Here is a 24,700-nt window from a genome sequence, read left to right as displayed (position 1 = left end):
GAAAAATGCCTATTTTATGATTGGTTTTTCGCAAATAGTATGTGTAATGTTAGAAAGTTATGCTGTATTAATTCTCTTAGGTGGTGTGGTAAATATAGTTTTAGGTTATAACATAATGTTAAAATGGAAACTCTGCAATGTAAGATATTTTTAACTAGCTCAAGAAAAGAGATGAGATAATCAAGAAACTCTTCTCACAGAGATAACAGCGACAACAGCGACAGGGCTCACAAAGAGTTACAGCCTCCTTATCAGAAAAGACAAACATTCTTCCACCTTCTCTCCATCTTTATGGAACCACCAGGATTAAGGAGAAGAAGTTGACAAAAACCAGAAAGTTCTTAATTTACAAGGAATTTATGCATCATGTATGAGATACATGAATATGCAAGAGGCTGTTGCTTTTAAGGGTGATTCCTTTGTTCACAAGGCATGTTTTTGGCAGCTTAGTGCCCAAAAACATCTGGACATCCATAATTCTTTGCTTTTTATTGTCTCGTATTGTCCTAATCCTCATTGTCCAAATTTTTCTTACTCTAATTTTATTACTATTTTTAATAACTATTTCATTACTACTAAACTTTTAAAATTTAAAGAAAACAAGTGATTGGTGTTTTTCACAGTGACCAGTGAGCACCCAGTTCCAGTTCCTGAGTGAGGAGCAGCAGCACGCACCATCCATCCAGCAGGACAGGAGCACTCCCCGGTGATGTGGTGACAAACGCCGCCGTTCTGGCAGGGGCAGCGCAGCTCGCACTGCGCCCCGTGGCTGCCGGGGGGACACAGCTCCTCACAGCTTTGGGGAGAGAGAACAACAGGAAACAGAGACATCAGTTTAGAGAACTTCCAGGGAACAGCCAGTGAGGAAAACACACAGCACAGGTCATCATGGGAGTCATCATGCAAGCGATGAGACCTCAGTAAGGCTCAGCTGGCACTGCCAATTAGCTGAGATTCTTTTTATTTCTGCTGGGGTTGTTTATGTGGCCTGGATCCAGCCCTGTAAGGCTGTAACCTTTCTGCATGTACCAAATCCCACCCATCTCAACAGGACAACCCATAACCATTGGAAAGCCCAGGAAAATACGAGTTGCAGGATGAAGCCTTCAATGTGAATTATATGACATGGCAATAAAAGAAGCGGCAAACAGAATAAAAGGATGGGATTAAAAACGCTTAAAATTCCTCCAGTCACTACTGAATGTTAACATTTGCAGAGTATAATGGACTGGCAAGAACTCAACATCATTTAAAGGCTATTTAAGCTTATTGAGTCTCTCTCAGTACTCATGGGGGACAATGTGGGGGTAATCCCTGCAAAACCCAGTGTGTCCTACATCTGCACATCAGAGCTTTCAGCACTGAGGTTCTGAAATTACAGGATGTTGTCCCCCTGACTGACTGTCCTCTGATGAGGATGTTCATACAATATCAGGGGCTGGCCCTGCTGAGAACTGACATGCTGATGTCGAGGGGAGCACTCCCAAGAGTAAGTGGAGTCCTTAGCAGTGAGTGCTTCCATGACTGAGGTCACAAGTCTAGGAGGAAATCAGGTACTAAATAAAATATTCACAAGGCCTATCACTTATTTATGAGGGTTAACTCTGTCCTTATTTTTTACCTTCCCCCTCATGCAGGTCAACAAATAATTATAGACTGCAAAACTATTAACTCACCTACAATAGATCTCCAACCAAATTCAGTGACTAAATTCTCTTTTCCTCTTAAGTAATTCTGAAAAACATAATTACTTCTGAAACTACTGAAAGATCTCTAATGAGAACTGATGTTACACTGTGGGCAATTTTTAAACAAGAAACTATTGCTTGCTGTCCTAAAATTAATATGCAGATTTTGTGAATCCTACTGGTAAACTTTCAGTGTGGTGGATGGGGATTTAGCTACATGATTCTCGTTAAAGTTAATAGGAGTCACACCGCTAAATCCCTGCTCCCTGTGCTTAAAATTCACCCCCTAGATACTAAGCTGATATAGTTAACAGCAATGCTTTCTCAGTTAGATTGAAAGTCAAATAAATTGGGGATGGAAAAGTCCCATTTGATGCTGCACTAGACTGCTAATGAGGAGAGTCCAACTGCTTATCAAAACTCCACTGTAATTTGGATTGTATTCACATTCTGAAATTAGGAACAGGTAGAGTTGTTGCACAAGTTGGAACATATAAATTATTTTAAAGCTTATTTTAGCACTATATTTTATTTTAATAGCATAGAATCATAGAACTCCAGAATGGTTTGGGTTGGGAGGGACATTGAAAGCGGATACAACTCCCTACGATGGGCATGGACACCTTTCACCATCCCAGGGTGCTCTGAACCCCATCCAGCCTGGCCTTGGACACCTCCAGGGATCCAGGGGCAGCCACAGCTTCTCTGGGCACCTGTGCCAGGGCCTGCCCACCCTCACAGCGAAGAATTCCTTTCCAATATCCCATTTATCCCTGATTAAAGCCATGTCCCTTTGCTCTGTCACTACACACCCTTGTCCTAAGTTCCCCTCCAGCTCTCTTGAAGGCTCCTTCCAGGGCCACAGGTATAACCAGCAGCAAGAACAGATGTTCCCTTTATTCATTCTCTCTGGAACCCCGTTCTCTCATTTCTACAGAGGCCAGCGTATGACAGGGTGCAAGTTCAGCCAGTTACTCGTCGCGTCGAACGCGGCCGACCCAAAGCAGTTGAAGGCAGTCGCAGCGCGCTCCTGCTGCACTTACAACACGCCGGTGTATCCAGGTGCGCAGTGGCACTCGCCGGTCTGGTGGTCGCAGGTGGCACCGTGGTGGCACTGGCACTGGAAGTGGCAGCCCTTGCCGTAGGTGCCCGGCTCGCAGAGCTCCTCGCAGCGCCAGCCGCGGAAGCCGTCAGCGCACACGCAGGCGCCCGTGATGGGGTTGCAGAGCGCTTCGTTCTGGCACTGGCAGCGGTTGCTGCAGTGGGGCCCCCAGTGCTCGCTGTCACAGCCTGCGAACGCACACGGAGTTACCCAAGGGGGCACACGGGGCTGCCTCACCCCACAGCCCCGTGTGCACCTCGGCCAGAGCCTTCCAAAGGAACCCCTGCTCCCAAACTGCCCTCCCGACCCAGCTTCAGCATCTTCCTCCCAGACCCACCTTCAGCATCTTCCTCCTAGACCCAGCTTCAGCATCTTCCCCCTAGACCCAGCTTCAGCATCTTCCTCCCAGACCCAGCTTCAGCATCTTCCTCCCAGACCCAGCTTCAGCATCTTCCCCCTAGACCCAGCTTCAGCATCTTCCTCCCAGACCCAGCTTCAGCATCTTCCACCCAGACCCAGCTTCAGCATCTTCCACCCAGACCCAGCTTCAGCATCTTCCACCCACAATCCAGCTTCAGCATCTTCCTCCCAGACCCAGCTTCAGCATCTTCCTCCCAGACCCAGCTTCAGCATCTTCCCCCTAGACCCAGCTTCAGCATCTTCCTCCCAGACCCAGCTTCAGCATCTTCCTCCCAGACCCAGCTTCAGCATCTTCCCCCCCCAACCCAGCTTTAGGGTGCAAGGACACAATAGCACCACTGTTATACCTAAAGTTGAGGGCTTGTTTAACACCTTACTGGATCAGGCCTGAAATCTTTTAATATCCTGTTTCTTAGTGCTTTTAGATTGCTGGAAGGAATGAATTTATAGTGGAATTAGATGCAGAGGGTCACATCCTGCCTGCAGTGCACTTAATGACAGGTGGTGTTGCCAAGCAAATCCTGTCGATTTAATAATGTCATCAAATATTGTTTCTTTGTTATGCTCCCATAAGATAACATACAAGATAATCTAGAGAAAGCTCTCTCCTTGGTGTTGTTTGTTTTCTGATTTATTTGTTTATTTATTTACTTTTGTTGTCTGGACTAAGTAGATGGGAGGAAAGAAAATAACACTGGAGACTGGATGTCCTGAGGCTGCCCAGGCTCAGGGATGAAGGTATGGGGTGAATATATCAGGTAATTCCTGTGCTAATAACAGCAACACAGAAGGACCCCAAACTCTCTGGCCACTGACAGGGAGAGGAGGTTCCCTATGGAATGCACTAAGGCACAGGGAGAGCCCTCATGTGACAATCCTGCCTGATCCCTTCTCTTTTGAAGAGCATGTGGAGGATGGGAGAGGGAAGTCAGCCCTACAGGAACAGTTTCTCCTGATTTGCTATCGAAACAGCACCTGTACAACACCTCTTTGAGCTGCATGCACTGAACAGAGCTCAAGCAATCACCTGAGGTCAAGGTTTCCTCAGCAAAAAGTCTGCAGGAAAACAGGGATTTCTTCAGCAGCCCTACCCTCTACTTAGCAGCCTTTCACCATAGCTGTGGCAAGGATGAAGAAAATCCTCATCCCATTGAGAAGAGGCTTCTGGGAAGGACACAGTTCCTGATGGCTTTCCAGGCACAGCTGGCTGTGCTCAGAGCTGGTTTCAGTTCCACCACCAGCCCTCCTGCGAGTGGTGGAAATCCCACTGCCAGGCAGGAGAGCAGAGTGCAGTCCCAGCAACAGGGCTCTCTTCACAAACTCTTTTATTTGCAAACATGGAAACTAATCCCAGGTGACACATGCTGCTTGTCAGCCCTGGATCTGTTTCCAGGATTAGTGAGGTAAATGTAAAGCTCACTTAAGCCTGTGCTTTTGTCCTAGAAATTTCATAGTCCTCTCCTTCTACAGTACTTGTCTATAAACCCACACTGAAAAACTGCTTCTATCCATTAATTTTGGCAATATTTTTATTTATTATCCTTCATTTTGAGAAGGAGGATACTCAATTGGTCAGAGTGATGATATCCAGCAGAAAAAGAAGACAGCTCTTAGTTAATTTGCACTGCTGATTACCAGTTTACAAATTTGTGTTTCTTGAGCAAGTGTTAAAAGCCAAAATAAACCCCCAGAAGACAATTGCAAGGTCTTCAAAAGATCTGCAGGGTGTTAGAGGATGCAGGTGCAGAGGTTTCATGTCCTGAGCAGAGCACACCATGTCCCCCTGTGCACGATCCCACTCATGCCTCACCCCAGATCATTTATTGCTTTGCCTCACGTCCCCCACAGCTGTAAACAGGGATGATAGTTCCTCTCTAACACCACTGGGAGCCAAGCAAACAAAATCTTACTCTTTATAAGACTTAAATTATTACTGAGAATCTGTGGGAAGAGATGATCTATCTTTATTTCACATAGACACTTGCTAAGGCTGTGTGAGCCTTCTGGGGCAGGGAGAAAAGCTGCTGGAGCTGCTGGAGTTCACCAGCAATTTCCATTCCAGAAACCCTGATTTGTTTTCTCCACAACTTGAACATCAAGGGATGCAGTTCTGCACCTCCATAAAGAACACAAACCTGAACCACACAAGCACAGCTGATGTCCCTCAGCACAGGAATGTGGAGTTCAGGGATCAAACTGCACCCTGCGTGCTCTGGGGATTGATTCCTGCCTTCCCACACCTCACATCAGAGCCCCAGCTGCAGACTGTGGCTTCTTCTGAGCTGATACAGCTCCAGTTGCAATTAATTTCCCTAATATGAATAAATAACACTCATTACAAGATATGATTCAATCCTTGCTCTTTCATGTCTCAGGTGGGTGCTCCAAGCATCCGATTTGTCTGCTGGGTTTGTGTTTTTCACTTTGAAAGGAAGTGAAGGGAAAAGAAAACCATTTGTAGGAAGGGAAAACCATTTCCCATCATTTGTTCAAGCATCTTGTTTCAACTGTACAGTCAGTGCCTGCCCCAAACACAGCTCCTTTTCTGTAAGTCCATCCTGCTTGAACACTTATTTACAATCAGTATTTGGTCACATGTTTGCTTCCTCCCTGTAGCAAATTTCACCCCACATCCTCACCAAAGGGAATTGAGAGAAATTTGTTAGCAATCTGTCAGAGTAAAATTTGGATAATGAAATTTCATCCTCACCTGATTTTTTACACTGCAGTAAGCTCACATGAAAATCAGATCTTTGCTGCTCAAAGTTTATCAGTTCCTGTTGCTTTTCTTTCCCCTTTCCTCTAAGTCCCATTTTGCAGTGACTCCAATGACTATGGAGTCATTTCACTGGAACATGATGTGATATTTGTCTAATGATATAATGATAACTCTCAGATCTGCACTGTGGGCACTTCTGCACCTTTAGCAAGGTAGATACAGGGATGATAAGCTAAAATCCAAGTACTTATTCATACAATTAACTCTACGGAGCTCAGCAGGCTCACTCAGGTGTGAGACTACTTGAGTGTGTAACTGGCTACAGGACTGGGATCCCATAGCTTCTGGCAGAGAATTATAAAACAGAAGAAACAAACGACTTCAGCAACCAAAATGTTTTTTGTCTCTATACATCAGTGTGGCAAATCCTGGCTGGTGTGTGACAGTGACCCCAGGCTCTGGGACAGAGACAGAGAGCAGAGCGGGCGCAGAGCCACGGGATCCTGCTGCACTTTGGGATGATCAGCAAGTCCTCCCATGGACAAGGAGGGACCATTTTAAACCCCAGCCCCAGACTAGCACAGTCTGATCCTGCTCTTGTTGATTGCCTCAGTGAGTTACTGTAATAGAGATAAATAATAACAGCACCAACGTGCGAACAGAGAACTGATTAAAGCTCACACGAGCGCTCTGCTGTAAATGCAGATGCCATTAAAAATGTCAAAATGATACAGAGACTTTAACCAGACCATCAATAAGGAAAGCAACCTGAGAGAGGTGATGTCAGGGAGGTACAAACGCTCCCGTTAGCTGCATGTGGGGATGTCAATACTGTGAGGGATGAGGCTGAAACAGCCTCTGTTCTCCTGGGAGATGCTACATTGAAGGGAACTGCCATATTTCAGGTACGTGCCCACATTCCCTGGCAAACTTGCTAACTTCCTCACTTTTTCACCTTCAGAAATATGGCTGGAGATGAGCAGTCACCAGTAAAAATGAATGTGGCTCTGCGAGGGATGAGGCTGGGTGCCCAAGCACAGTCACACGGGTGTGCACAGGGTGCTGTGACCGGGGAGTGATTGTCCCCTCAGAGGAGACTGCTCAGAGCAGCACCAAGGGTTTTCCTCCTATTGTCATCCCCACTCCCACACTGAAACCTCAATTCCTTCCTGAAATGAGGGCTAATTCCTGCAGGCTCTGCAAAGAGAATCATCAAATCCTAGAATCCTTAAGGTTGGGAAAGACCTCCAAGGTCACCAAGTCCAACTTTCAGCTGAACACCCCCGTGCCTACTAAACCATACAATGAAGTGCCACTTCTGCTTGTTTTTGAACCCTTCCAGGGGTGGTGACTCCACCACTTCCCTGGGGAAAGCACTGGAACTGTTCCAGTGCTTAACCACTCCTGCAGAGAGGAATTGTTTCTGCTGTGGTGCATGGCACCCTGCAGGCAGCTGTGTCCTGGTAAAGACACCTCGAGGACACAGGGGAAGTGCTGCTGAGCTCCCCAAGGGCTGGTTATCCCTGTGGGGATGATGAGGAAATTCCTGTGCTCCGGGGCAGTAGAGACACCCGGTACCCAGTGCAGCAGCACAAGTCAGACACAATGAAGCAAACACAGGAGCTTGAAAAGGTAACAGATGAAAAAAAGGTCTCCCAAGGAAGGGGTGACATTTATGGAGTGACTTATCCCATTGAGAGAGAGTCAAGAGTGCTATTCCAGAGCTTTTCCATCACTGCACACACACTATTCAGATGAAAACAGCATCTCCTATCACAGCAGCAGCACAACCTGTGGTCTCAAGGTCTGAGTTTATTCTGCTCTCATCAGCATCAGCCTCCCTGTGGTTCTTTTATAGCCAGGGACCAGCTCTGTACTGCAGGTCTGCAAAGTCAGCGGGATGCTCACAAACATCCTGCACAAGGTACAGCTGAAAAAACCCCAGTGTCTGGTTTCCCTGGCCCAAGGACTCAGGACCATATTGGGCTCATGGGGAACTTCAATTAATCCACACTTAAAAGAAGCTTTCTACAAATTTGCTAAAGCACAGAATGTGCTCATATTCAATAATCAATATGCTGGAATATTTCCAAATTCAGTTTGTAATGTTTAAATGAGATACTAGCCCTTAAAAATGCAAACAAGAAATAAAATTAACTTATTAAATCTAGGAGGACATGGTTTAAAAGAGATTATTTTAGAATTTACTTTGAAATTAGGACTAGATTCTCCTCTTAATGTAACTGTACTGTTGTAAAATGATTCTATGCATAAAAATTGAGGTTAAATGTGGATTTAGCTCTGGGTGGGTTTTTTTTTTTTGGTCTAATTCAGTTTTGGAATCAGATGGTTGATCTAGTTAATGCAAAGCAGGCAAAGAAACACCAAAAGGTAAAACATATACCTAAATATAATGAAGGAAAATTTAAAATAATCAATTAGGTTTTTATTCCCTCCACTTTATTCAGCAGGAGAACTAGAGCCCTGTGTTGAGCTGTGTCTGCTCGCTGCACAAACGCGACTCCTTCTGGGACAGTTCAACACCCTTGCAAACAGAAGCTAAGCCATAGGTTTGGAACAAGGTCCATGAAGAGGAGTTCCCCTACAATGCCACCTCCCAGCACTCTGTGTTGGCTCTGAGCAGAGCTGAGCCTCTCAAGTGACACCAAGACACTGCTACAGGCAGGAGCCAGGTCACTGACACATCACCTGCTGATCTGCTTGATTCCAACCCAAAAATCTCTGTCTCATAAGACTGATCACCCTTGGAATGTCTAATACATGTTAATAACACTCAAAATAACCCAGATTTTCAGAAGTGCCCTTCAAAAATGTTCATCCAAATGCTTAGAGACCGACATTCTAATTCCATGATTTCACCAGCCACTGCCACTGTCCCACACCCAAGGGTGTGCTCATGTGTCCCCAGTGAAAATTCACCTGTACTCAATCAAACTATCAAAAATGCAATTTGCAGAGAGTCAGTGCCACCCCTGGATAACTCATTACCTGCCTTCCTCAAAGATTCCAACCGAATGAAAAGCAATCTGAAATTAAAGACTTCAGGGCCTGAGCAGGACTCCTCTTACAATTTTTCCTGGGAGCAGCCATGGGCCACTGGCTGTTTAATCTCTGTGCAGTAAGTGGGGAGGGTGCCAGCCCTGTGCTCTCAGTCCATCACCCACGTGTCACGGCTTTGCTCTGTCCCTGCTGATGAACCACCTGAACATCAGCCTGATGACGCTCTTGAAAAGATTTTTTTATTCTTCATTTGCTTTCATTTGGTTCCCAAAAGCATACAGGGAACATCCCATGTAAATAAGACATTTGACTTATGGAGCTGGTGTCACAAAAATAAAAATGTCAGATTAAAGGTTGGAAGGACAGCAGTAATTCAGTACTTCAGCCTATGAATTATGATATTTTCTTTAATTATGTGAACACAGGGTACCCTGGCACTTGCTGACTTCTGAGCTTGTAGCTTTGCAGCCTTAAGGTTCCCAATCCTGGATTCCTTTTATCTCCAAAGCCAGGCTTTCAGTCACAGCTCACACAATTATAATGAAGAAAATGCCAGTCTCAGTGTTTACCACTCTAAGACTGCCCAGAGAATATATTTTGCATATGTAAATATGCATTTGTGTATCCACCCAAAAGGAAAAGCCCTGGGGTTAATCTGAGGCTGGCAGGACTTGCAATCAGTCTCATCCTCCCAGTTTATGGATCAGTCTTCATCAGGTAGAAATGGAAACTTGGGAAGCAAACATCAGCTGATTTTTCCCAAAATGAATAAATTATTACTCACAGGAAGAAATCAACCTCATTTTGTGTTTAGGGTTTTTTTTTTCCCCTTTCTTAAGGACAGGAGAATAGATTTTCATCCTTCAAGAAAGATTTTGCTGATTCTCCCTGAAGTTCCTGCTCTGAATCAGATCCAGAACATGTGGCTGATTTGGGCCCTGATTTAATCTTGGATGATGGTCTCATTAGTCACTGACTCTCTAACATGTGGTACCTAACTCAGGCTCAGCACTTTAGAGACCCTGCAGTTTATTTAGTATCCTCTGAGGAAACATTTGCTTTCCAAAGTAATTCTTGTTTAAAGAACATTCCTACGGTATTCTGCAGAATGCTTACAACACTTACCTAGCTGGAGGTTTGTCTTTTGGATAAATGAAAACAAAATCATTCCAAGTCAAAGAAAAGTTAAGTATTTGGATGTCAGCCTCATCAAATCCCATAATGAACTCAATATATTTTGGAACCAGCAAAAAGGAAGAAACAACTTCTACTCCTGACAGATATCGAAGTGTGGTGCTTACAGAATTTCTACTAAGAGTTATTTTGACAGACGCTTCAAAAGAAGTGAAAATTAGAACATTAAAAAAAACCTGAGAATATTTCCTGTTTCTTTCTGTGAAATTACTGCTCTGTTTAATGAGCCTTTAACTCTACTGACACTCTGGATCTTACAAGGAGTTTAAAATCATGAAACGCTTCATAAGGGAGCGACAACATTCTATACAACACTGGCAGCTTGTCTTCTCATTATAATTTTTGTGGAGAAGATGCTGCATTCTTTAAAATGTTTTTTTTTTTTAGTGTCATATTAATGGGAGGCAAAGTCTGTTCTTTAATTAGAATTTTACTGTGGTGAATTAAAAAATACATGGGCAGAGTATCAAGAGCCTAATAAAACTAAATGAAGATACTATCTTTCCTCTGTATGAAACCCAGCAGTCTTTGCTCTGGCAAAACTTCCATCAATACTTCATTATTATTGTCTAGGACAGGCTTGTAATAATAATATCTGCAAGTAACTCACTTCCAAATTCAGTCTTCCAACTGGGTAAAACATTCTCTCTCTCAACATCTGTAACGGACTTCAGATGTTTTCATTGACTAGGTAATGATATTTTCTGGTAATTCCTCTGCACAGAGGTAAAATCAGTTTTGCCTGCAAAAAGGGGTAGAAATACACTGGATATGCCTAAAACACTGCACAAGGACAGGGATAGGGAGGAGATGAAGCCTTCAAGAAATTCGTGTTGGAGGGGCTCAGGGGTGGTGGCAGCAGAGTTGCTCAGAGAGGCCTCTGACCCTGGAGATTCAGAGCTGTCGTCCCAACAGCGGTGCCTGGTGTGAAAAAGCCACATGCAGTATCCACATGGGCTCCTTCCTACTCTAAATAATCTAAATCAGTTTGGAGCAGACCCACAGGGCCACTGGGAGCTGCAGGAGGCTGCCCAGGCTGGCTCCCTTCAGTCACACTCTCCCCCAGCTCCTGCAGCTGGGCAGGACATCTTCATGCTTCAGCTGGGGAATCCAGCATGTGGAAAGCAACCTGATCCAGCCCCTGGAGTCACCTGTCCAGCCTGTGTGACTGCAGAGGATGGAGCAGGACCAACCCTGCCCAGCCATGCTCTAGGGACGTGCTCAGCTCCTTGTTTTTCACAGAGCACAAACCCGGCCTTGTCGAAGGTCACCCTGCTGATGTTTTGCCAGATAGGCAATATCTCTTTATTTGCAGTTGAAGCAGTGCTTAAAGGAGAAAAGCTTCTTGTCATTACAACAAGGGGTAGAGGATGTTCCTTCTCCCTGTCCTTCCCATTCAGGGATGTGTCCCTTCTCTTGCAGCTGCTGAGCAGAGGGAGCAGAACTGAGACCTGGATTTGCTGATCAGGATTGGCCAAGCAGTGGGGAAAATCAAGACATGGATGTGGAAGAAATGCTGTATCCACCTCAGCAGCTGCAAATTGTACCATAAAGTTTCCCCTTTGGGGGGATGGATAAGCACATCCTTCATGCACAACATAACTCGCAGCCCTGACTCATCAGTCATTTTTAAGATGGTCAATAAGAGATTTATTTTATTGTGTTGATATTGAAACACAAAGTAAACACTGTTGGTTGTGGTATTTGCTTTTATTTCCAACAGTGTAGCTGGAGAGTAAAAAGAACAACTTATTCTCTTTGCTACAATTCCCTCCTAATGACTAATCATAGAACCCTGGAATGGTTTGGGTAGGAAGGGACTTAAAGAACTTGTTCCACCCCCTGCCATGGGCAGGGACACCTTCCACTATCCCAGGTGGCTCCAAGCCCTGCCCAGCCTGGCTATGGACAATTCCAGGGATCCAGGGGCAGCCTCAGCTTCTCTGGGAAACTGTGCCAGGGCCTCCTCCCTCTCCCAGGGCAGAATTCCTTCCTACCATCTAAGCAAAATCTCTCCTCTTTTAGTTTAAAACCCGTCCCCCTTGTCCTATCACTGGGTCACCTGTACACTTCTCTTCAGCTGAACAGTATCAACTTAAAGGATGTTCTGCCCCAGCAACCGAATCTAGGAAAAATCTTACCTTTTCTAGTGTGAATTCTGTTACTTACAGACATTCAGAGAGATTTAGAGCAGCAAAAAGCCCAGTGGCTTTTGAAAAAGGTGTGTCTTTTATATCTAAAACAGTTCAAAGGCTTGCAAAAACTGTATGCATGTATCCACACCAGCTACTTGCTGTTCTCTTTTCTTCTGGGCATACTTGAACCTTCACATGGCTCTTTAATGTTACCTAATGTCTTCAAGATATCTTAAATACACTGCTGTCTTTTTCTTATAAACCATTATAGTAATGTCCCTCTCAGGCACAGAAAAAGAAACAGTTTTGTAAAAAAGTCTTGCCCTGTGTGACCCAGTAAAAACTGGAACATTCACTCATCTAAACACATTGCGAGACTCAGCACGGTCTCTGCAAAGCTCTCTGATATTTACCAACAGAAAACAGCAAGTCTGAAACTACTGGTGGGAAAAAAAAAAAACAAAAATACTGGAATATTAGAATATTACACTCTCTTTTCACATCTCTCAGACATGGAGATGTGGGATGTGCTTTTGATAAAGAGATAATCATGAGGCAGACAAATTCTGCATAGCTAAAATAGCAGGAGCCAAAGCCTGCATGTCCCTGGGCGTGTTGGGAAAAGCAGAGGACACAGAGCCCAGCATCAGGAGAGGTTTATGCCAGAAAAATTCCAGTGTCCCTAGAGCAGCTCCTTAGACTGCACCAGTGCTGCAGCTCTCCTGCACCACTTCTTTAGGATGCAAATGCTGAGAGAGCAGAGCAGCCTCAGTAGGCAAAGCACCAGCCTGAGTGCTGGGCAGAACATTCAGGCACCTCTGCCTGTGTCCCTACAGCTTCCTCTGCCCACCAGTGGGGCTTGGGTTTCCTTCTGGAGAGCCAGGCAGGAGGAGAAAGTCTTGTCTCATATATTATTGAGATTGGATGTTTAAACCTTGATATTTTATTTTGACTTCCCAACATGTTCCAATGTTGTTCACAGAAGCGTAAATTAATGCCAATTTCTAAAGCAGAAGTTGCTCTAAACTGGGAAGTGAAACTTTCTTGTTATGATGTTAAAAACAGACAATTCTTAAACTGTTTTACATTCTGAAAAACAGGCTGATCAAAACTGTTCATGCTCACAATCAGTCAGGGGTGTACTGAGCTGAAATGTTTTGACAAAATCCCAGCCATATGGAAACCGGTGCTCTCGGAACAGTTTCCCCATTGTGGATTCCTGCATTAAGCCATCAAGTGCCAGGCAGGCAGAAACACGAAATCATCACTCCACATGTTTTTTCCTCATTGTTTACAAACAACCTGTTTGTGCCTGCAGCACTGTCCATGGGTCAGCCTCACAGAAAGCAGGACAATCCACACAGCATCTCCACTTCTCGGGCTTGGGGTGTCAGTTCCTGGGGGTTCAGCTGCAGCCCAAGGAACTGTGGAACAGCTTCATCCCTGGATTAATTTCTCATTTCTTTCTTTTTTAGTGACAATTGCCACTGACAAAGAAAAAGCAAAACAGTCACATGTGACTTCCTGGCTGAATGGCAGCAGGGAAGTGAAGGGATTTTGCTGGAAGAGAGCACAGCACCTGTGCATTAAAGGTTTTAGATGCCAGACTCCCTTTAAGGTTCAGATCTCTATATTCTCCTAGTGGCAGCAGAGATATACCTTAAAAAATCACGGGGAAAAGGAGGTTGTCTGATGAGACCATCACCTAAATTGTCACTGGCCATGCTGCACAGTGCCATCAGCAGCACCTTGGACTCGCCCCAGTGCCCTTTGCAGCCAGGGAATTCTTTCCATCATCTGTAATCATCTCTGATAAGGGCTGGCCTCCGTGGGTTAAGTGAGTGCCATCTGGAAAATGACACTGATTCCACAACTTTGCTGTTTCCTTGGCTAAGAAAGGTGCCCTGCTGCCTGCAGAACCTCAGAGCAGAGCAAACACCGAAGCCCCAAATATTAAAGAATTGATGAGCAGAAGGAGGCACGAGCCCGCAAGAGGAACCACCCAGGGAAATGCTGGATGTTCCTGATGCCTGTAGGATGGGACTGTGTGGTGGGTGGTGATTTAGGAATGCTGCTGACACACATGCACAAATCTGATGACACAGGAAATTAGCATCCGTTCCTCTCCCCCTGCTTCAGAAGAATTACTAAATATAGCTCACTCTTTAAATATTAAGGATATCTGCAGAATGTTGTTGTTTTTGAAAGGGTTCTTTCCTGACTGGATTTTCCTCATCAGGCTTAGCAATCAAGTTGTTTTATTTGGGATGGATAATTATTAGTTGAGTGATTAATTATTCAGAGTACATTACTAAAGAAAATTCAAAGTATGCTGGTGTAATAAAAAGTGACAATATGCAACTATTTGGGTTCTAAACTGTGCAGTAAGATCAGAACATGAAGGGTCTGTAGGTATGTAAATGTGGTTTTCCACATTTAAGAGAATTGCCTCCATCACCAGAGTCCCATGCAAACACTGATTAATTCTCAGGGTCCATCTATGAGCTGGAAAATATATTTAATTACCATTTCATAGAAAGGAAACTGAGACAGCCAAATTACATTAAACAACAAAACTCCCCAGAAAGGAAGTGATAGCACTGAGATAGGACAGCTCCACGATCTAAAGTGTCAATTTATGTTATAAGTACCTTATGGTATATTTTTTCTCTACATTTATAGTCCTGTGCTGAATTAAACAGAAAAATGACTCTTTCATGTATACAGAGATTAATTAATAAAGTATTTTTTCTGTTTCTCATCAATAGCAGTGTTTAAAAAGTGGAAAGTTGGTACAAAGAGCATCCCTGGGATGCAAACTGCAGTGGGATGTGGCTAATGCAGGACTTGAACATTCTGGGGAAGAGACCCAGCCCCTCCATTCTGCTCAGCCAGGGCTGGGACACTGAGTGACACTTCCTGGGATTCCCCCTCCTGCTTTTCCAGGTCCCAGCTCCTCCACTGTCTTGAAGGAAATCTGGGATTCTCCAGGTTTGTCTCTCTCCATTTGCTTCCATCCCCATCAACCCTGATGGTGTTTTTTACAGACCTGTGCTGATCTCCTCCCTCACTTGCTCTCTAACAAACCAAACCCAAGTTACACAATATTTGCTGCAAAATTTTCCACAGACTGTGCTGGGACCTGGTAGGTTTTGTTTCCCTGCTGATTGCCAGGGTTGTACAATTGGAATTTTTGCAAGGCAAGGGATCCAAAAGGCAGTAAAACTCCACAGACAGAGACTGCTGGAGTTTCTTCAAGTATTTGTTAATTAAAACTGCTACAAGTAAATGAATTAAGTTCATATTGCACCAGAAGGACTTGCCCTTATAGGGACCTCACAGCCAGCAAATGGGGGAAATTGTTCTGCAACTCCCATCTAGGCAGACTCCTCTGTTTGGCACATCTTTAATTTCTGTCAAACTAAAAGAATTCTAACATTTTCTGTCAGGGAGCTGGTGTAAAACTTGAAGAAGGCTTAAAAAAACCTCTACTGTTGACTCATTTCACTCATTCCTAGGCAGATCTGAGAGAAAGAAGATTGAAAGCAACATTATAAGCCCAAGAATTATCCCCGACTCTTGAAAGGCACACAGAAAATTAAACTGGGGGATCAGGATCGAGGTAGTGGAAATTATTGGGTCTGTGCACTTAAAAGCTGAAGAAGGTGACTTCCCACTGAGACTTGAGAACACAGGTGCACATAATTTTAAAAATCTGCATTTTTAACCTTTTAAATTTGCTAGCAAAGCAAGGAAGTTGTTGAGAAACTGCAGTAAACATGGCAATTCAATCAGCTCCTTCCAGAGTCTATCTCTCAGCTCTGCGATTCCTGAACCCAGCAGGTCGGAGGATCACAGAACGACTCCGTGGTAGCAGCTGAATGGAGCTGGGAGCACCACAGCACCACTTCTTCAGGGACTCCATAAAAAATCTCTGAATTCCCAGCTGTGGTGGCTCTGGCCACCAATGGTCATTGTTGAAACCAATGTCCTGGTCCCTGCTCCTTCCTAGGAATGCAAGAGGAGCTGGGTAAAGAGCTAAAGCCAACTTTGTAGCAGCAGTCTGGGAAAGGATTCAATTCTTCCAACTTTGGTATAAGTTTCTGCACATTTTTAAAAGCAGGGCTCTACAATCAACAATTTACAGGTGATAACAGTATTTTTTTCAAGTTTTTAAACGTGTCAGAGGTGAACACAGATTTCTAGTGTTACTTTTCCTTGAATCAGCCAAAAGACTTCAGGCTTATTCTTAGACCCATGGACTTAATTATAACCTCATAATGCAAATACTGTGAATTTCATTAAAAATCAAAACACCACTTGACTGCCAAGAAACAACAAGCACTTTTATGCATAAGCTAAGTAATTCCATTTTCAAAGCTTCTGAAAAAACAGTAATTGTAGCTCATCATGGCTACACCTTGAGAGATAACCTTGCACTTGCTCCTGCCTGCCCTGCAGTTTCAGAGGAACCACTGATGACTGTTTATATCTCACTTATGGCAACAGGACCTGTGGTGGAGCAGGGCCACAGCCGTGACATGTGACAACTGCTGTGACAAAGATTTATAAAGCAGAAACTTTAATTACAGCCCTGACCCACAGCCCACTGAAAGGAAAGCAAAAGACACCGCTCGTTTTCCCAGTGTAGCCTTATAACCTGATTTATCCTCAGACTTATCCTGGCAAAAGAGCGTCGAGCTGCTGCCCACAAAATACTGCCAGGTGGAATCTTAGTAAAAAAGATTTGAAGCTGTCGATCCAAGTGCTTGTTTTCTCAAGTCTCAATTATGGGACCATTTTCCTCGTGGGAGCTCTTTATTACTTCCCATTGGGAGCACAACTCACCCCGAGCGGAGCTGCCAGAATTCCCCTCTCAGGTTCTGACTGCTCGAGTACATCCACCTTATTTTACACTATTTACACGAGTGCTGTAAAGATTTTTATTGATGCCCAGGTTTTACAGCTTAATTTTAAGGTACTCAACAGTTGTGCTCATATATAGTGGATGGATCCTCCTGCTTCCACATGTTCTCCATTGCCAGGGAGGTCCAAACTGGCAGCTTGCTGAGCCCACCTGAGACATGGCCATAAGTCTTTGGAATTGGGACTTTTAACAACTCTGCTTTTCCTGATTCTTGTGCAAACCACTCAATCTGTCCTGGCTTTTAAACTAAAGGCGTTTTTATTTGCTCTTACTTCTGACTGGTCTTGGAAATACACGTCAATGAAATACTGTTATTGTAAAACACCTTAAAAAACAGGTTTAGGACTAGAAAAGCTGTATGAATGAGATCATAAACTCCTGGAATGCCTTGGGTTGGAAGGGAGCTTGAAGATCATCCATCCCCGGGCCATGAGCAGGGACACCTCCACTATCTCAGGGTGCTCCAAGCCCCATCCAGCCTGGATTGGAACACTTCCAGGGATCCAGGGCCTGCCCACCCTCACAGCCAGGAATTCCTTCCCAATATCCCACCTATCCCTGCCCTCTGGCAGTGGGAAGCCATTCCCTGTGTCCTGTCCCTCCATGCCTTGTCCCCAGTCCCTCTGCAGCTCTCCCTGGAGCCTTCTCCTCTCCAGGCTGAACAACACAGTCCCAGATTACCACCAATGATTACTGAAAGAACATTCTATTAACCAGCACCAGCAGTGACCAGTCACACATTTACCCAAACCAGTTGTCCTTTGTGCCCTCACATCTTTCACAGGTGTGAAAGCTCAGAGAAAATATTTGCTGTAGGTGAGCAAAACTCAGGAGTATAAAGACCCAAAGTAATCCTGCACTTTCCTGCTTTCATGTGTGCAAGAAGAATGGGGGGAAGAAAACAAGGCATGGAAAGTATTAGACAGAAAAAGGGAAATCAGTAAGAGTAGGAGGAAGCAAAGAGAAAGAGTATGTAGGAAAAAAACACCGAGACAGGTTAAAAGAAGGGAAAAAAAAACCCAACTACATAAAATCCTGAAAAAACAGAGAGGGAAATAAAGAGCTGGATGAAAGACCACATGAATTCCTGCTGTCCCTGCCTTAGTGCCCCACATAATGTGTCCCTGAAAATAATGAAGGTCAGCAGCACATTATAGGAAGTAACCAGCAATGAGAAGCCCATTAGAACCAGCACAGAAATGATCAATTTGTTTATCCTTGTTATCTGAAAACAGAAAACAACGTGGGAAGGGGATGAGTTCATCTTGCTCCCCAAGGCTTTCGTTCCCCAGCTGCTTCTCCTCCCCAGTGCCACGCACATGACTCCTGCTTTTTACTCCTGGATAGGCAGGGAATAATGACTAGCTGTAATAAAATAAATAGCTGCTTCTTGCACACAAGACATCTCCTGTCTGATTTCCTGGGAGCTGCATTAGCAGGGTTTATAAGTCAATTTTTAAAACTCAGGACAGCATTAAAAAACTGACAAATGCCACTTGGTCACGTCCCTGTTGTCACAGTTATTGAGGCCTCTGGAGAGAGTGTCAAAGAAATAAAGCAAATTTCTTTTTTTGCTTAATTTGTGTCAATTGATTTCCTATTTTTAATTAATAATTCTAATTATGATGCAGCAAATTTACCCAACAGACACAACTGGTTTAATCAGCATGTATTGATTGTAACAGTAGAATTATCCCAGTGTTCCTGACACCATTGATTTTCTGTTGTGTGACTGTAAGAAAACAGCAGCTGGACAGACTCTGGTGTCAGATCACGGTGCTGATGGTCCCTGAGTTATGAATTGGTGCTTCTGACCTGACAAATAAAAACACAGAAATTATCTACTGCTTCAGCACTCCAGAGGAGGAATCTGGTGATTACAGCATGGCACAAATAAGGGGTTTAGTCATAGCAGTGGCAGCAGGAACGTGAAGGTGGGAGACACTGATTTGAGGCAAAAAGGCAGCAGTTAGAAAAGTCCTTGTAAAACTGTGTTAAATCATCTGGTGTAAGTTCCTAATTTGTCCTCATTTTGGACAGCCCCAAAATGTCTCTTTAAGCACATGCCTAAATATCCAGGATAAAGATTTTAGGATATTTTTGAGCCTGAGTCTTGCATTTTTTGTAGAATCACAGAATCGGAGAATGGCTTGGGTTGAAAGGGACCTTAAAGTTCATCCAGACCTTAAATGTCCCCCTCCTGCCATGGGACACCTTCCACTGTCCCAGGCTGCTCCAAGCCCTGTCCAGTCTGGCCTTGGGCACTTCCAGGGATCCAGGGGCAGCCTCAGCTTCTCTGGGCACCTGTGCCAGGGCCTCCCCACCCTCACAGGGAACAATTTCCTCCTAAGATCTAATCCAAACCTCTTCTCAGTTTGAATTCCCAGTCTTGTTTCAGTTTTTTTCCCTATTTTTACTCCATAGCTCCCCTCTGATGGTACTCCCAGAGGCTCCAGGCCATCAACATCTGCTACAGCTTGGGCTGTCTCAAATGTCACTGCTGTCCCCAGCTTCTCCAGAAGCAGAGCACTGGGCTGAGAAAAGAAAGGGAATTTACAGAGAAGGCACAGTGTGACCTAAACTACTGTTTAGCCCTTTTGCTGAAGTCTCTGAGATTTCTGCAATTTTCTGCTCATTGAGTTCCAGCTTCTGCAGAAATGATATTAAAAGCCCCCTGGAGCAGCACAGAGAATTTGAATCCATTTGCAATTTGAACATTCCAACTTTGAAAGTGTACAAAGGCTTTGCAGGAACAGGTGGGTTTGAACTGACCCTCTGGAACCAAGATGTTCCCAGGTTTGGAAGGAAAAAGGAGGAGATCTGCAGGCTGGGCCAAACCAGTAGAGAGGGGAGAAGAAAAACCAAGGTGGATGGTACTGCCTCAGCCTGGGAAGGCAGAGACATCCCACCATTCCCAGAGGGAACAGAGGGCAGAACATTCCTTCACCTGAGGTGCAGCCTGGGAATGGAACCAGCCCCTGGCAGAGGTGGGAAAGGGAAAGTCGGATTTGTTTCCTTGCAGAGTTAATCACAGTGGAGCAGAAGATAATTCCCCAAGTTTCCCCTCATTTGGTTTTCCACAATAACTGACAATAGGAGCACATTTAGCAGAAAAAGCTGCCATGGTGGAGGGGAAATCACTAGTAATAGAAAAATTATATTTTTTTCTGAAGCTGTTAATTCATATTAAACATTTTCAGTTCTGCTTACTCAAACTATAATGTGTCAGGAATAAACATGTGATTATACTAGTTAGCTTTTTGGCTAAAATATTTGGAACAGTAAAATTGATAGATAATTACAGTAACAATTATTTGTTCCCTGCCAAACCTGCACTAAGGCATGTCTGCCTGCAGACTTATGCCTTTTTAAGCACACAAAGATAAGCAGTACACATCATACATTTTGAATAATGAAAAAGATATCCTATGGCCAGCGTTTCAGAAGTGGAAACAGACTGTGGTTTGATTCAAACCATATCTATTTATGTAAAATGGGATTTTAATTGGAGCTACTTATCCCCGTGATACAAATGAGGCAATGAAAAATGATTGATGCACTCGGGTAATTATTGTTATAGCACCTTGCAAACTACAACAAAAAAACTTTCATGTACATAATGGCTGTTTAAATTTTAATAAGGTACAGAACTGCTTGTCAGTAGGCAAAATATTAATGCTACATTTTGAACAATATTTATATTTAAATACAAACAATATTTAACTGAAAAATCAGAACACGTGAGAAATGCTGGGTGGGTTTGTTTAAGTGATGAATAGATTTATTTTGGAAACATATGGAAGAAAGTAAAAAATGCATCGACTAGTTATTTTTCACAGTGGGGACATCCAAAGATGATACAGCACAAACTCTGTCACCCAAAGTGTAACAGGAGGCAGTGAGTGTGGTGGTAGATATATCTGGTCTCATAAGAGTCACTGTTGCTGCTTCTCCATTTCCACCTAACAGCAAAGGTTAAGAGTGCAAACCCAGGTTTTGTTCATTATTATACAGCATGAATAGCAATAGAAATTCTTAATAATTGCTATACCTAGGGGGGAAGTAAAGCAATTCTGCTCATTTAAATGAAATGAAAGCTGAGCGCTCCAGCCCTGCTTTCCCTCTGCAGCCATGGAACGCTGCCCCAGCAGGACGTGAGGCTGCTCCTGCTCTCTCCATCACGGCCACATCAGACTTCCTGCAATTCTGAACGGCCAACGAGGCTCAAAGAGGCTCTTGCAGAGCACAGGACTCGGGCAGTGCAGACACCAAGGGCAAGACTCCTGCTGGAGATGAGTCTTCTGCAGATAAAAAACTGCAGCAAAGAGTCTGTCTATACAATGAACTCGTGTCATTTGTCAGGGAGGGAAGGTCTACGTTAGCCTGAAAAAAATGCCAAGAAGCTGCTTAGAAGAGAAGAGGGTATTGAGTAACAGACCAAAGCAATCAAGACCTTCTCTGGTTATAATCTCATTTGTGCATTGACAGTATTTCAGTCAATAGCCTGTCATGCACTAGCCAAGAGTTGTATTGCAAAAATGTTTGGGCCATCATCTCAAATTTCATATCTGGTGCCCTGCAAGGTCAGAGAGTGCAATCATTACTCTTAATAGGGTGAGTGATCAAGCCATAAATCCAGCAAAATCAAATTTTACTTTGGTGTTTCCTATAAAGAAAAATAATAAAACTTCCAAAACATTAAATTTTTATATATCATCATTTTGAGCATCCAGACCCTATTGCATCAGGAAAATCAGAGTCCTCTGCATATAAAGCATGATCTCACTTTCACTGGAATCAATCACAAGTTCTCACTCTCTCTCAGAGAAGTAGGGGATAATCACAGAATCACAAATGGTTTGGGTTGGAAGGGAGCTTGAAGATCATCCCATTCCACCCCCTGCCATGGGCAAGGACACCTTCCACTGTCCCAGGCTGCTCCAAGCTTTGCTCAACCTGGCCTTGGACACTTCCAGCGATTCAGGGGCAGCCACAGTTTCTCTGGGCTCCTGTGCCAGGGCTTCCTCCCTCTCCCAGGGAACAGTTCCTTCCTAACACCCACTCATTTTTAGTTTAAAACTAGTCTCCCTTGTCCTATCACCATCTATCAGTGTAAAAAGTTACTTTCCCCCTTTTTTATAACCCCCTTTAAGGCTTTAGTGGGGTCTCCCCAGAACTTTCTCCCCTCCAGGCTGAAGGGATATTTCATAATTCTGTGCAGTTCTGGATGCAGATTATCACCTTCTGGATGCTTCTATTGGACCAAGCAAATGCAAAGCAGAACAGGGAGCTTGGCACATCCTCTCCCACTCCAGCAGCTGCAGTTCCATCCCTGCAGTGGCAGCTTTCCTGCAAATAAACACCTTCATGGAAGTAGGGTCAGCACATAGGATCAGTCAAACCCTGTCACTGCAAAGGTTTCTTTTGTTTCCTGAGCCTCTCAGTGAACCTGACTCAAGTACAAAACCCCAAATGAGCCCCTCCGATCGTGGCATTTGGTTTGGTTTGCACTGTGGAACAGCTGCCCTGTGGAATGAAGGGGGGAGTGGTGCTGTTGACTACAGACAGGAGCAGTTGGTTAAAGCCACGACAGCATCACTGCACTGCTCATGTTTGTATCGCATTGCAGCTTCAGAATATAATTGAACTGTTTGGCTTTTGAGTGCCTTTTCATTGGAAATGCAATATTAATGAACCCTACTGAGCTTCCCCAAACAATAACAGGGATATGAATAAAAAATTACCCCTAACTGTCCTGATTCTACATGAACCTTCCTAACCCAGCTATATTTAACACCAAAAAAGGGGGAAAATACCCAAAGTAGAAGACATTAACAAATTGTGAAACATGGATCAGGGGCATTTTGCTTAAATCCCTGATTTGATCAGTTCAAGATATGTCCCTCTCATATACCAGTAATCACCTGGATACAGGGTTTAGCAACTAACTCTAATTATAGAGATGTTCAGCAGTGATTTTTTTAAACTGAGAGTTAAGCTGAGAAGAGCTTCTTGACTAGAAGCCAGTGTGCTCAATCAATTAAATTATCATAAGAGAAGAAGAATCAGACCAAGGGGGAATGCGGATGTGGATGTGAGGCTGATCATTAGCACAACTGAACTGTCACCTCGGTGTAGGCTGGAATGTGGCCATGCCAGGAGATTGATGGATGAATTTTGCTCAGCAGAGAACAGCCCACAGTGAATTGCTGATAAGATCTGAAAATAAATCTTACAATATTACAAGGCAAGGTAGAACTGCAGCCTCTGCAGCCTTGCTGTGGCCCACAGGCTGAGCAGCTCCTCCTGCCTGTCTGCTCCCAGGGGCCTTTCCTGGGCTGAAGGAGGTTCCTCTCCCCATGTTATAGGATGTTCTTCTCCCCGTGTTACAGGATGCTGTACCCATGAGGTGTCACGCAGCAGCTCATTAACAATGGAAGTGGATGAGCTTGGAAAGATTTGGATGGGTTTGTGTGACTCAAAGGTGCAGATTTTCCCTGTAACTCCTGTTTTCCTAGATGACAACTTCATGTCTGCATATTAGAGGGAGGAGAGACTCTGGAACCACAGCAATTCAAAGCCAAAAGGCAATGTGGGATGGAGGGGGTGTATGGATGAAGCTGTCTGGCAGGTTGGTTTCTGGGTTCATGGAGGTATTATTGACCAGCAGAGTCCCTGTGAAGAGGGGATGGATGTCAGACAGCTCACTGAGAAAAGTTTCTTTGCTGTGTTCAGCTATTTTAGTCCTCACTGTTCAGGGAACTTTGCTTTAAGCTCCCTCAGTAGAAGGAGAGACAAAGACTGATCTTGCCATTTAGAGTCAAACCTTAAACAGACAGTGGGAGATTCACAGTGAATTCATTAGGTGCCCACAGTCCTCAGAAAAAGGAGGCCTGAGCTTCTGTCACGATCCCCTGGCTTGCAAGCTACAGCAATGTGACTCGGGAACCAGCAATCAGGGAATAAATCATGAGAAGATGTGAACTTCCTTCATTCCTCACTTAGGAAGTTTGTGCTGTAAGAGATGTGAGGCTCATTCCCGTCACTCCTCCAAGGGAATGGCTTTACAAATGATTATAAATATCATTATTTAACTCCTGTGGGAGCTCAAAGACTCCCAGATCTGTACTATTCTGAAAAGGTATGAGCTGTGTGTGAGACTCGAAATGTCTTGTTTTGATACTTTACTGCAAGTAGATGTTTTTGGAATACAATGTCCAAATTGAGAGACTTTATTCCCAAAATTGCATCCTAGATAAGAGTCACACTGGCTGATTTCTGTCTGGCTTGGACAAAGCTCTCACATCCCCCTTAAGAGTCCAGAGCACTCTAATTAAGACTGTGGGTAGTGAGTTGCCTTTTTACAGCGTGTGAAGTCCATAAAGCAAAGCCATTTCTACAGCTGCCCACTAAACCTCACAGCCCTTTAAGGGCATGGTGAGATCTTTCCCAAAGCTTTGTAATATTCCTGTTCCAAGGGTTTTTAGTGTCAGT

General features: G+C 44.1%; 1 protein-coding gene across 9 annotated transcripts in view; it reads right to left on the bottom strand.

The window, feature by feature from the left end:
* MEGF11 (multiple EGF like domains 11) overlaps window positions 1-24,700 on the bottom strand; it is a 273,843-nt gene that overhangs the window by 95,583 nt on the left and 153,560 nt on the right. For all 9 annotated transcript variants that reach the window (XR_011003600.1, XR_011003601.1, XM_068203530.1 and 6 more), the window contains 2 exons: window positions 2,732-2,978; window positions 676-796 (listed from right to left, as the gene is read on the bottom strand). Coding sequence is in view for 7 of the 9 variants with exons in the window: in XM_068203530.1 (XP_068059631.1) it covers window positions 676-796; window positions 2,732-2,978 (368 nt within the window). In the remaining 2 variants the exon portion in view is untranslated. The remainder of the gene's footprint in view (window positions 1-675; window positions 797-2,731; window positions 2,979-24,700) is intronic.

Source organism: Anomalospiza imberbis, chromosome 13 (genome assembly GCF_031753505.1).
Source record: "Anomalospiza imberbis isolate Cuckoo-Finch-1a 21T00152 chromosome 13, ASM3175350v1, whole genome shotgun sequence".
Lineage (NCBI taxonomy): Eukaryota > Metazoa > Chordata > Aves > Passeriformes > Viduidae > Anomalospiza > Anomalospiza imberbis.
Note: the sequence above shows the minus strand (reverse complement) of the source record. Positions and strands in the feature narration are given on the sequence as shown.